The sequence below is a fragment of the Polypterus senegalus genome, chromosome 1, assembly GCF_016835505.1.
Source record: "Polypterus senegalus isolate Bchr_013 chromosome 1, ASM1683550v1, whole genome shotgun sequence".
Lineage (NCBI taxonomy): Eukaryota > Metazoa > Chordata > Cladistia > Polypteriformes > Polypteridae > Polypterus > Polypterus senegalus.
The window spans coordinates 204,475,153-204,487,377 of record NC_053154.1 but is presented as its reverse complement, the minus strand read 5'-3'; the positions used below and the strand labels follow the sequence as shown (position 1 = coordinate 204,487,377).

General features: G+C 39.7%; 1 protein-coding gene across 7 annotated transcripts in view; it reads right to left on the bottom strand.

Annotated features, from left to right (window-relative positions):
• The window catches only part of LOC120538223 (atrial natriuretic peptide receptor 1-like), a 369,768-nt gene that overhangs the window by 351,844 nt on the left and 5,699 nt on the right, over positions 1 to 12,225 (bottom strand). For 2 of the 7 annotated variants that reach the window (XM_039767690.1, XM_039767718.1), the window contains exon 1: positions 8,375 to 11,418. The exons of 2 other annotated variants lie outside the window; for them this stretch is intronic. In XM_039767690.1, coding sequence (XP_039623624.1) covers positions 8,375 to 9,077 — 703 coding nt within the window. In that variant the 5' untranslated portion in view covers positions 9,078 to 11,418. Of the gene's footprint in view, positions 1 to 8,374; positions 11,419 to 12,225 lie in introns of those variants that run through there. 3 more of the 7 variants (XM_039767696.1, XM_039767711.1, XM_039767703.1) reach the window with 3 other exon arrangements.

The following is a 12,225-nucleotide window of genomic DNA, read 5'->3' as shown; positions in this document are numbered from 1 at the left end:
CCTTGTTATGTAGCTTAGCTTTTATATTAATGAAAATTAACATTTTAACATGCATCTCCCTTGATTAAAATATCAATAAACTATAAACCCACCCAGCAGAATCTTAACCAGTATTAAATGACTGTTGTAGTAATAAAGTAACTGCTAAAAAGTATTTAGAAAGTGTATATATGGGTAGTGATTTTACTGCATATGTCTACCTAACAAGTTGTAGAAATTATGACCAATCACAACCACTCATAACATCTGACATTAACAGGAGGCTATCAGCTAGAACCCTACAGAATTTACTAGTTATGTAAGTTTTTCCTGTTGGAAGGAAATGTGAACAAGGCAAGATTTACGTGAATGATTTCTCAACAAATAATCCTTTTAGATTTTAATAGCAAAAGAAAACAAAAATAACTGCAAAACATTCCAGAGTCTGATGACAGCACTGAAAATGTCTGTAATGCCCCAATGGCAAGTGAAAATCATACCATTCGCTGTGATAATTTTAGGGATGGGTTTGTATTAACACTACTACTACTGAGTGTATTAGAAAATCTACAACCACACCACCTCCAAATGGTGAAGGATCCGTTACGTTTACAGATTTATTGGATATTCATGAACCATCAAACTCAGTTGCTACTAAAATTACAAACTTCTGTTATACCCTGTGAGATGGGAAGCTTGGCAGCTCATTGGTACAACACATATACTGTATTCCAGCCTCAAAGTGCATAGAAGAATGTGATTTTAATTTTTTGCAAAAATGTGCTGACATTTTATGTTAACCTAATTGAGGACAGGTTCATTCATAGATTCAGAAATTGTAAATAAGTAAAGCTCATGGGGCAGTGCTATATAAATACACAAATTACAAAGAATGATATAACCATTGACAAAACCAGTAATCTAGCTGTTTGTTCTTATGTATTGTTTCAGGTCAAAATTATAACAGATTATATTTGAGTGTTAGTGCCTTCCTATAAATTTGCTGATAGATAGATAGATAGATAGATAGATAGATAGATAGATAGATAGATAGATAGATAGATAGATAGATAGATAGATAGATAGATAGATAGATAGATAGATAGATTTGGCTTTTTATAGAAGCTCATTAAATAAATAAACATATACACACTATGGTCTAAGCACACATGACTAAAAAGAAAGAAAATGTCTGATTTGACGGTCATACTCATTCATAGTGAGGCATTATACAGACACATTGCTGTTGGTATAAAGGAGCCCCAGTAACGTTTCTTGACACACTTCTGCTGAATAAGTCGTTACCTGAACGTCCTCACTGTTAATGTGTCAGGGAGAGGATGTGCAGCAGTGTTCATAATGGCACTGAGTTTTATTTCAAATCTCTCCTTCACTATGACACTCCAAAGGGTCCAGCGTGATCCCATAACTGAGCCTGCCATTTAATTAGCTTGCTCATTGGGCCTCTTTTGATATGATGTTACCAGCCCAGCACACCACATCATAAAAATCACACTGGCCATCACAGAGTTGTATAATATGTGACGTACATCTTTTACATATTGAAAAAAGGTAAGCAGTCAATTTATTTTCACCTCTCATTTCTCAAATTTGTAACGTTCTTTTTGATATTTACATGTACAGGTATATAATAAGTGCATTACAAATTGATACTACTTTTGTCTGCATGGACAAGGAAGGATTAAGATCCCCACAGACCCCTGTGTGATTTAATGAATAGAGCTCCTTAAGCTAAAGTTGATCTCACTTTTAAGAATTTGTTTCAGTGCGCGTATAATTCCAGTTATTTTTGGATGAATTCATTATTGTATTCCTGAATCTAAGGAGGGAAGGATTAGGGAGACCGTTTACACAGACCTTTATCTCCCCCCCAGGACACTAGATGGCAGTGAGCCCAGGCCCGCATTCTCACATGGGTGCTCACAGGGCATGCCGGGTATTGTCGTCCCGGGGTACAGCTCCGTTGGGTCCCTTAGGGTCCGCCGGGGGAGCTGTAGGATTGGGGAGTCCCTAAGTCATGGGGTTTCTGCCTCACCCGATAGTGCTGGCAGACCACGTGTGAAGAAGATCGGGGAGCATTTCCAGGGCAGCTAAAATTAAAGGAACTGCCTACTTTGCATCATTGAGCCAGAGTCAGGAGGAGGTAGACAAAACTTGTGTGGAGGTGTTAAGGAAGCAGTAACCAACAGACAGAGAGAGAGAAAGAAGACAAAGTATCATTGCTTTATTGTGCTTATTGGGTTGATTGCATATACTTGTGGCTGTATTGGTGGGAAACGCTTGGTTCAAAGAGTTTCCCACGAATATAAAACTCTTTGGCTGTTAGCTTGTGTCCTGAGCCTACTTGTGTTAAGTGTTTGAGGTGATGGCGCACCCCTGGTGTCCACACTGGATGTTTTTTGGGAGTGGTCCCTTTTCAATTCACTAATTAACATTAATTTTCGTTGCTCTAACCTTTGGTCATTTGCACACATTGTGGCAGGCGGCTGGGGGTGGTACCCAGCTGGGACACCCAGGAGGACCGGAGGAGGGCTTGTGCCCACTCCAGACCACAAGGAGGTGACCGCCCTGGTTGTGTTGGGGGCCACGGGTAGAGGGCTTGGAAGCCAACCCTGTAGGGGCCCATGGCCACCGCCAGGGGGCACCCCGGTGCCTGAAGAACCCTGGACCTCAGCACTTCTGCCACACCAGGAAGTGCTGGGGGGAAGAAGACTGGGGACACCTGGAGGGCTCCCGGGTGCGCAGCCGGCACTTCCAGCACACGGGGGTGTGTCCGCGGAGGACTGCCGGGAAGCAGCTGGAGCCCACCCAGACTGGTATATAAGGGGCCACCTCCCTGCATTCGAGAGCGAGAGTTGGGTGGAAGAGGACGGAGCTGAGATAGAGGGTGGAGGCGGCCAGAAGGAAGGCACTGGAGACTGTGAGGCATGGACATTGGGGGATCAGTGCTGGAGGCACTGGGTTGTGCACTGACTTCAATTGTAGATAACTGTAAATAAATATGAGTGTGTTGGGTGCAAAACCGTTGTCCGTTTGTCTGTGTCCGGGTCCCGTTCCACATTTTTTCTGCTAATGCTACAGCATGTGAAAGGGTATCTGAGAAACGCAAATTTTAGGAAGACAAACAGATTTAAACAATTAATACAGATAATGAGTGGTAAGAAGACATTAAGTCAGGGGTAGGCAGTATCGGTCCTGGAGGGCCACAGTGGCTTCAGGTTTTTGTTCCAACCCAGTTTCTTAATGAGAAGTCAAATATTTCTGATGCAAGTGACATTTTTCTGCTTCATTTTAGTGGTCTCGCTTGTTAAGGTTGCCCACCCTTAATTGCATATTTAATTCTTAAACAGCTGTATTCACTGTTTTTAGAGGTTCCTTATTAGCAATAAGGTGCAAATGACAAAGGAGCCAGCAGTTCTCCATCTAACTTGTTTCATTTATACCTGTGTGGATTCCAATGGTTATCTGTTTTAATAAAACACTTAAGAGAAAAATGTGACAGACTGAAAATTCTCTGTTTTGGGCTTCAAATCATTTGGATGATTTCATTAGAAAAGAAAAAAAAATCTATGATATTAGAAAATTAAATTGCAAACTAACATGCCATAAAATTAAAGAAGGTCTGAGACTGGCAATCATTGATTTCTAATTAAGCAATTGGTTTGGAACGAAAACCCGCAGCCACTGCCACCCTTCAGGACTGACGTTGCCTACCCCTGCATTAAGTGGTACTTTTGTCAATCAAAATGATATTTGCTAATCCAGCTCCCTATGAGGTTACTTCTATAGTCAAACAAATACATATTTATTACTTCTATCTTCTGCTAGAAGACATTTTCAGGACTTCATCATTTTTTTCTCCTTATGTTATATGCTTTATATTCAAGCAGTGTGGGCTAATAGAAAATGCATTAAACTTTAAAACTCACTGTGTGAGCCCTGAGTCTGTCAGTCAGCCCAGCTGTGCTTTCCTTTTAAAAAAGATACATCTCAACAGCTGTATTTTCCTATACTTGTGAAGGCATTCACTATATAGAATAAACATTGTTTTAGATACTAAAAGCTTACACAGGATCATTTTATTTTTGTTCCTCAAATGTGTCACAGTTCATGTCCTGTTCATTAATCCTTAGAAACAGCACTCACTCACCAATCCACAATTTGCGACAATCTGTCAAATGTCTGTCAAGTCTGAACCGCTCATGGCTACATTTCACCTCCTCTTTGCATCTCACAGGAATCCAGTGTTAGAGATGTAGTGGGTCTTTGAGTCTTTAAAGGAGTGAAAAAGACTGATGACAAAGTTAAAAGTTACCAAAGAAGTGCTTAGTAATCGGGAATTGGGAAAAATGCTGCATTCTAAGCTGTGGGAATTTTTGGGCATACCACTTTTAATGTCTCACATTCCCACTTTGTTGTTTTTCTGAGAATTTCTGGTTGGTGTTTTGGGAGGAATGTAAGGTCACTTTTGATTTGCTACTTGATCTATTCAGATAGCAACTCATTTTTGCATGAAAATCAACAGCAAACATGAAATGCATATTGCATTAATCTTCAAACAATGCAACCATAAATACGCCATCATTATTGTTATTTTTATTTTATATTATTGAATTAGGTAAATATACAATGTTATGTCATGATGAAGTTACCACATTTTCAAGTGAAATTTCCCACTGGGATGCTTGTATTGCCGGCCTGTCCCGATAGCACGTGAATGCAACCTAAGCAGAAAGTTCAATAGCAGTACAGGTAGTTGTCGACTTATGATCTATGCGTCTTACGACTATTCAACTTACGACAGCAAACGATACGTTTCACCACGCCAGCTCCATATGCCATGACTTATTCATCTCAATCTCAGTTTTTTATCTGCAGCAGTTTCGACTATGTTCAGTTACATTTGTCTTACAATTACAGGAAAAAAGGCAATTGATCTCGACACAAAAATGAAGACGATCAAGCAGTATGAGGGAAGAATGATGGTGGATGAGATCATACGTGGCTTTAAGTTTTCCCATTATAACTGGTGTTCACCGTACACACTGTACTGCCGCACTCTGACTTTGAATCCGGTTAACCTCCAAAGCTGCTGAGCTGCGACCACGATATGCTGCTTTGTGTGAGCTGCCATGAAGGGTTAATGAAACCACTCTAAACTCATTTATATGTTCATTTTTATTATTAACAGGCTGAAATGTTAAAACAGAAAACATACAAGTGCTCAAACTCTGCTGGTTCAACTCCTCCTCTCACAGTTAACACGATGACACAGTTTACACAGACACAGAAAGGATTTGTGAAGCGGTTCAGGGTTGGGCAGCCATATGAGCAACATCCATCCATCCATCCATTATCTAACCCGCTATATCCTAACTACAGAGTCAGCTGGAGCCAATCCCAGCCAACACAGGGCGCAAGGCAGGAAATAAACCCCAGGCAGGGCGCCAGCCCACCGCAACATGTGAGCAACAGTAATAACAAAATAAAATAATAAAATAAAAAAAATTTTAAAAAAAATAGAAAATCTACATAATGTCCTACGAATGGTGATAAAAAAGGTTATAAAACAAACAATATAACTTCAGGAACTTATTATTCAGTACTATACATATGGCCAGGCACATTACCTACATTGTGAGAGAGCATCAGTTATGGCATTATGGTCATGTGGTGTGATTCTCCAAGGGTGATCTGGCTCTCAGGATCCTCATTGTTGAGGACCCAGGCTGCTGGACCAAGCCAAGGAGACACCCATATGGCTATGGCAGATAGATGATAATGTCTGGGTGGTGGGAGTCAACCATGTGTCTGCCTGCCTTGGGGGTGCCAACCAGGATTCTGAGCTGTTTTGTCATGTGGTGGGTGTGGTAACACTCTGTACCAGTGCATGCTCCCCAACCTGACTTGACCTGAGGTTTGAATATATATACCGGTTTTATGTTCAAATTGACTTACGACCTGTGCATTGGAACTGAACATAATTGTAAGACTACCTGTGTCTGGTGAGAACATTGTCAGGACACAAACAGAACAACAAAATCAAAGATAACAAACAAGAGCCAAATAGTTAGATAACAGGCATGGCCAAAAGAAAAGAAACTGGAATCCAAAACACTGGAGGACAGAAACAGGGAAATATGAAATCTGGAATTGGAAGAAACTGTAAATCATCATGTAAAGTAATAAGTCCCTGGGTTGTTTGTATATGAAGGGTGGGAGGGAATGGCCTAGATAAGGGTGCAGCATTGCATAGTCCAGCAATTAAATAGAGCACCATGGAAGGAAAAGAGAAATTTTGGACCACAAGCCTGATGTCTTATTCATAAAAGCCATTTAATAGTCTTTGATCCATCTTAAATTACCAGGTTGATTATAATTACTCTTTATTTATATAGTGCCTTTATATAGCAAACATGCAAATGTACTTTGCAAGAGTATTGCTGTAATATACAGTAAGTGGTTATAAGCTTGTTCTTTCCAATCAGAATGCAGACGGGCTAAAGACAAGACCTACAGTCATACACTGACATATTAACGGAGACTGAACTGGCATACCTAAGGCTTACAATCCAACACCTCTGTCACTTAGCCACATTGCCAGCTAGTTCGTGTAATGACACTGCTTAGCTGGCATTTAAACCATGTAAAAAACTGTTATACCATGTTAGTCGTCTCACATCTAGCATTAAACCACATCTCGAGGGGACAATAAACCAACTTAACTTGCTAAGCTAAAGAAGAAGCATACCACATTCACAACACATTTATGGCTGATCATATGACAAAGTATATACACAATATAGTATGAAACCCATTTTATTCAGCCCATCACAATGACCACTTTTTCACATACCCATACGGGGCAAATCTAGATTTCCATTTACCCTAACTTGAATGTCTTTGTGGATGTGGAATGATATATGGATACATATTGTATATACTGGTACAAACATGCAGATTTTTGTTTTAGAAAAGAATCATAGCTTTTTATGGCCTCTCTAAATTATTCAGTAACATCAGGTGGAACATCATATATTATACTAAAGCAAAGCAAACCTGCCCATTTTGTTTTTTAGTGATTTGACCAGTTAAAGGTAAGATTAGGTATGCAGGTTAGATTTACAAAGTCAGTAGATTGATATCTTCATATATTTTAGTTATCTCTCCTCTGCTTATTTGTTGGCACTATGGTCACTTTGGCTTTGCCACCTACTTTGTGCCAACACAGCAGATTAAACTAAAGAGCTTGGCATTATACCTGCCCTTGTACCAGACCCTTTGTGAGTGTCATTTTTTAAAGCTGCTGTCTTTAGAGTTTAGAAAGACTCTGCCATTTGGGCACTTTTGTACAAGCTCACCTGGTTTTGCCTTATAGCTATCCACTGCACATTCTCTAATACATCAGGACCTTGGTGACCCAGCAGGCAATCCCTAATAATCCCAGGGCAAGATCATCAGGAGATGAAAGAACTGAATGCAGGGCTGTCATCAAAATGGCTTTTGTGTGTTTTTTCAAAGTGTGAAGATAAAAACTGACCAGAATTTTGTCTGTCTTCCGTAGTTAAATATGCTCCTGCCAGTACTGCTTGCAATTTATTAATATAAAAGCATTCTTAAATTTGTACTTTACAGAAATGCACAATTATGTTAACTAAAGATTGAACTCAATTTAGAAAAACACGAGAGTGTCACTGGGCAGAACGGTGACCTCAAGCATGGAAGCTGAGTAGCTCTGTGTAGCTGATTATTTATAATTGTGATGTGAAACACTGTGCTGGTATCAGAGACCAGTTCTATTAACAGAGTAATAATGTTTCATCCATTCATTTTCGGAATGCACTTATTCTGATATTTGCGGTGGGCTGGCACCCTGCCCGGGGTTTGTACCTGCCTTTTGCCTTGTGCTGGCTGGGATTGGCTCCAGCAGACCCCTGTGACCCTGTGTTAGGATATAGCGGGTTGGAGAATGACTGACTGACTGACTAACTTATTCTGATATAGCCTCACACTAGACCAGACACTTATAGGAGAAGCACAGGGTGCAAGACAGGAATCAACACTATAGTGTACAAGAAAGAATTGCTCTGCATTCTGTGGACATGACAATAACAGGCATGTACAGCTAAAAAATGGGCTCCGTCACAGGACATACTCATGTGCACACTCACTAATTCTCACCAAGCCAACGTACAGTAGAGTGTCATTCTAACACGGATGACTTTAGGTGGTGACAGGAGACCTAAGAATCCAGAGAAAATGTGCCAACTCTGTACTGACTCTATAACTGAGAGTCAGTAGCCCTAACCAGTTTACCACCATGAAGCAAGGAAATAATATATATTACAGAAAAAACATTATAAATTTTACTCACTCCTTCCTTTCGACTTTATCTGCTGAAGAAGGTGATGAAAATCCACGTTGCCTTCCTTCTCCTGGAACACAGTGTCCAAGACAGAAATGTTCACGGTTTTCAGTTGTTCGTAGACTCCTTCAGCGACAAAATAGCAAGGCCTGTCATCTATTTTCTCATCAACATAAACAAGGAGTGCATGGCGGTTCCAGTTAAAAAACTGATGTAAGTGAATCAGAAACTCGCCCAGTTTATTCTGTGTTGGGCCAGTCCTCGTCATGAAAGAGTAGGTAGTCTTCTGTTGATAAAACCCATTGGCTGAAGCAGCAGCCGTGATTAAGGGGACCTTCCAATGAGAGGTGAATCGCGCAACTGGAGCAGATGTGTAGTCACAGCCAGGACCAATGAAAGCAGAAGGATTATGGGCAAACTTTAGATCAACAGCCACCAGGGGTGCTATGGAATCAGAGCAATTGCCTGTGTCATCTTCGCTGCTTTCAAACACATAGTGCAGAATGTACCCCCGCAGGAGGTTTGGGTCCTGGTTTATCTTTTCAAAGGCAAGATCAATTGCAGGCCCAACACGTGGCCAAGCCCATGGATAGGCCGTGTTGTAACGTGGAAGGACCACGGCCAGTGTCAAGTTCTTAGTCTGCACAGTTCTGGGAAAGCTACTAATGAGCAAAAGAAGCAGCGGTCCGATATAAAATCTATCCAATGGCATTGTGGGCTTTGAAAATCTCAGTGCTTATACTTAAAGACAGTATCGTTCCACAATAATAACCTTGCTGCTGCACAACATTGCTGGCTTTTTAAATCTTGCTTGTTACTGAAGAAATGGGTTGAGGGCACTCATTGACATCAGTGAGATCCAACAGTATCCCTTCGATGTGCCTTACCATTTAGACACCAGTACTGTGTTCCAGTCCAAAAGAGCCGAAAGGTATAGAACAGAAAAGACAAGAAAGGGTTAAAAAAAGATGAGCTCCCTCCTTATTTCCTTCCTTCCTTGTAATCTCCAAGCATATATTCCTTCCTTGCTCTTCTCTTTAAATAAACAGGCCTGTCCTTGGCATTACCATCCTGTACTCATTTCAGTAAATAAACACAAAAGATGTCGACTTCAGTTAATACTCTTTTATTATTCCATTTTGAATGCCATCTGCTTATACTGAGAGGCTGATAAGAACACTAATCTGTAAGGTCAGTTATTTACGAAAGCACATTATATATATATATTTTATTTTATTTGCAAAATATTATACTGCTAAAACAGCCAGTGTGAAAGGTAACACAGTAGCCTTAATAGCAGCCCCTCACAGCATTTTAGAAGCTAGGCAGCAATGACTTTACTGCTCTTTTTTGATTTCCATTTTTACCTGTGCAAGATAGTGGACTTTCTTTACTAAGAGAGTAAAAACTCTAGGAAAATTGTCCTAAAAGCAGTAATTAGGGATCTTACAGTTAACTCTTGTGAAACATGCACTGAAAGGATTCACATTTGGGGTAAATTGTGGTAAAATTTGTTTTTTTAGTTTAATAATTCACAGCTTTAAACTTGTTAAAAATATAAAAAAAGTTAATATTCTAGGGACGAAACCTTCCTTATCGTGACATGCATCGATTTTAGCAAATGAAATAACTAAAACAGCTCAGAGCAGTGCTTTAGCCTAGCAAGATAATGGACAGAGTTTAGTGTCTGCACAGTGTCATCTATTAAAGCTGGCTCTTTATTTATTACCCAGCTAGCGAGACACAAGCAGCTTCATCATTTTTTTTATTTTGCAATTTGTTGTACAATTAAAGGTAAAGTTATGAGTTGCATCAATGGGTAACCATCAGGAAAACCATTTAATGCAAGTTCCAAAGTTTTACAGCACAAAAATAATTAAGCACTATGTCCATTTTGTGGGTGCTTAGGCAAACTCCACAGTGGAAAGTAAGAATTGTGCAGCCCCCAGTCAGAGAATGTTAATTATATTTTTCAGCATTGTATTGACAGAGAAAAGTTCACATCGAAATACTAGAAATTAAGCTAATTATTGAGAGCAGGACTAGTTTAGTGCATTTGTCATCCAAAGTACACTGCAAACAAGATTAAACAAGAGCTTTGTTATCCATATCAATTTGTGTCTACAATCAGATTTCTTATTCAAAGCATTTTCATTTAGTCACAAATTCCTCAATGCTTAGCCTCAATGATTTCTCTAGACATCAAAGAAAACATGCATTAGAAGTTGAAACCGAGTCCCTTTCACTAGCAGAGAAATAATGAAATGGAAAACAGAAGTAAAAAGTGTTACTTTTGTCGCTGTGCTAATGTTGCCTACCAACCTCCAGCGTTCAAATCCAAATATCCACACCTTCACTTCTTGCTGAGGTGCAGCACTTCTGAACTCCCAAGTAAAAGCACCCTGCAAGTGCTTCCACCAAACCCTTCTTCTGCTTCCTTTTACGACTTACTGTCGCCAGATCTCTTCTTCTTTTCCTTTCTTTAATTCATTTTTTCCTTCCTTTCCACCCTCCCCCCTTTTCGGTAACAGGAAAGCTATGCCTGCCTGCATTGTTGTTTCTGCTCCACAAAAGAAAGACAATTTCCAAAAAAAAAAACACCCAAGAGTCCACCTTGCGAAAGAAATCTTCAGTTAAAGACAAATTCTTTCAAATTGTTCATATTTACAGGAAGAAAAATGAGCAATCTCTCTTACTTCTGTCTCTTAGAATTCCAAAGCTGTTGTCCGAAATAGCCAGTGATGAAACAATCAAAAACACAAAATTGTTTCCAAGAGAAAAGCCCCTTGGTTTATTTAAGAAGAGTTAAGCACTCCTTAAAATGCCTTCTTTCCTCCTCATTTCCCAAGAACACTGAAAACTCCTTTCAGCTGCTCTACTGACATTGCAGCTCTAGTTTCCATTTATCTTTGATAAGCAGCATGTGCTGTTTCTTTCTACCTTCTAAAATACCAGCATTTTCCAGTATTTCCTGAGCCCTGCTATGTTCTGATATTTGAAATCTGTCTGTTTCAAAACTGCTACTGGTTGCGTGTGAATGTGGAGATACTGCCTAGAATATCCTTTCTTTCTGCCTCCCTCCCTCCCTCCCTCCCTCCCTCACTCCTCTCTTGCTCTCCCCCTCTCCCTCTCTCTCTCTCTCTCTCTCTCTCTCTCTCTCTCTCTCTCTCTCCCTCTCTCACTCAACTGGCAGAGCTATGTGGAGAAGCAATGATCAACCAATACTCACTGGCTTTTAGCTTCCTGCCTTTCTTGCAGCACAGAGCATCAAGACAAACACAACAGAATGACATTAATGTGTCTGGGAGTCAATAAGCTGTGCTTCTCACACAGAAACGCCAAGCAAAGGATTCTACAGTTCTGTCTTTTTGCTGACTGCCAAATGACATTGATTCACTTATTAGAAACCCCCACAGAATTAACTTCTTGATTGCTGGATTGCAACACAGGAACTGCAATCTTCAGATAACATATCAATTTTACGACTGAAAATTAGACAAGTGGCTTTATTATTTTTTTTTTTTTTTGTTATTACTTTACACCCACTCGCATCTACGCATATTCTTATAGACAGAAGAAACACATCATACATATAGTGTGTGTGTATATATATATATATGTATATATATATACTGTAGATAGATAGATAGATAGATAGATAGATAGATAGATAGATAGATAGATAGATAGATAGATAGATAGATAGATAGATAGATAGATAGATAGATAGATAGATAGATAGATATACTGTAAAAAGAAGAAGAAAAGAAAAAGAGAGAGAGAGAAACAGACAGCAGTATAGTATATGTGTGCGCGTGTATGTTTGTGTGCGTGTGTTTGTGTGTGTGTGTGTGTAAATA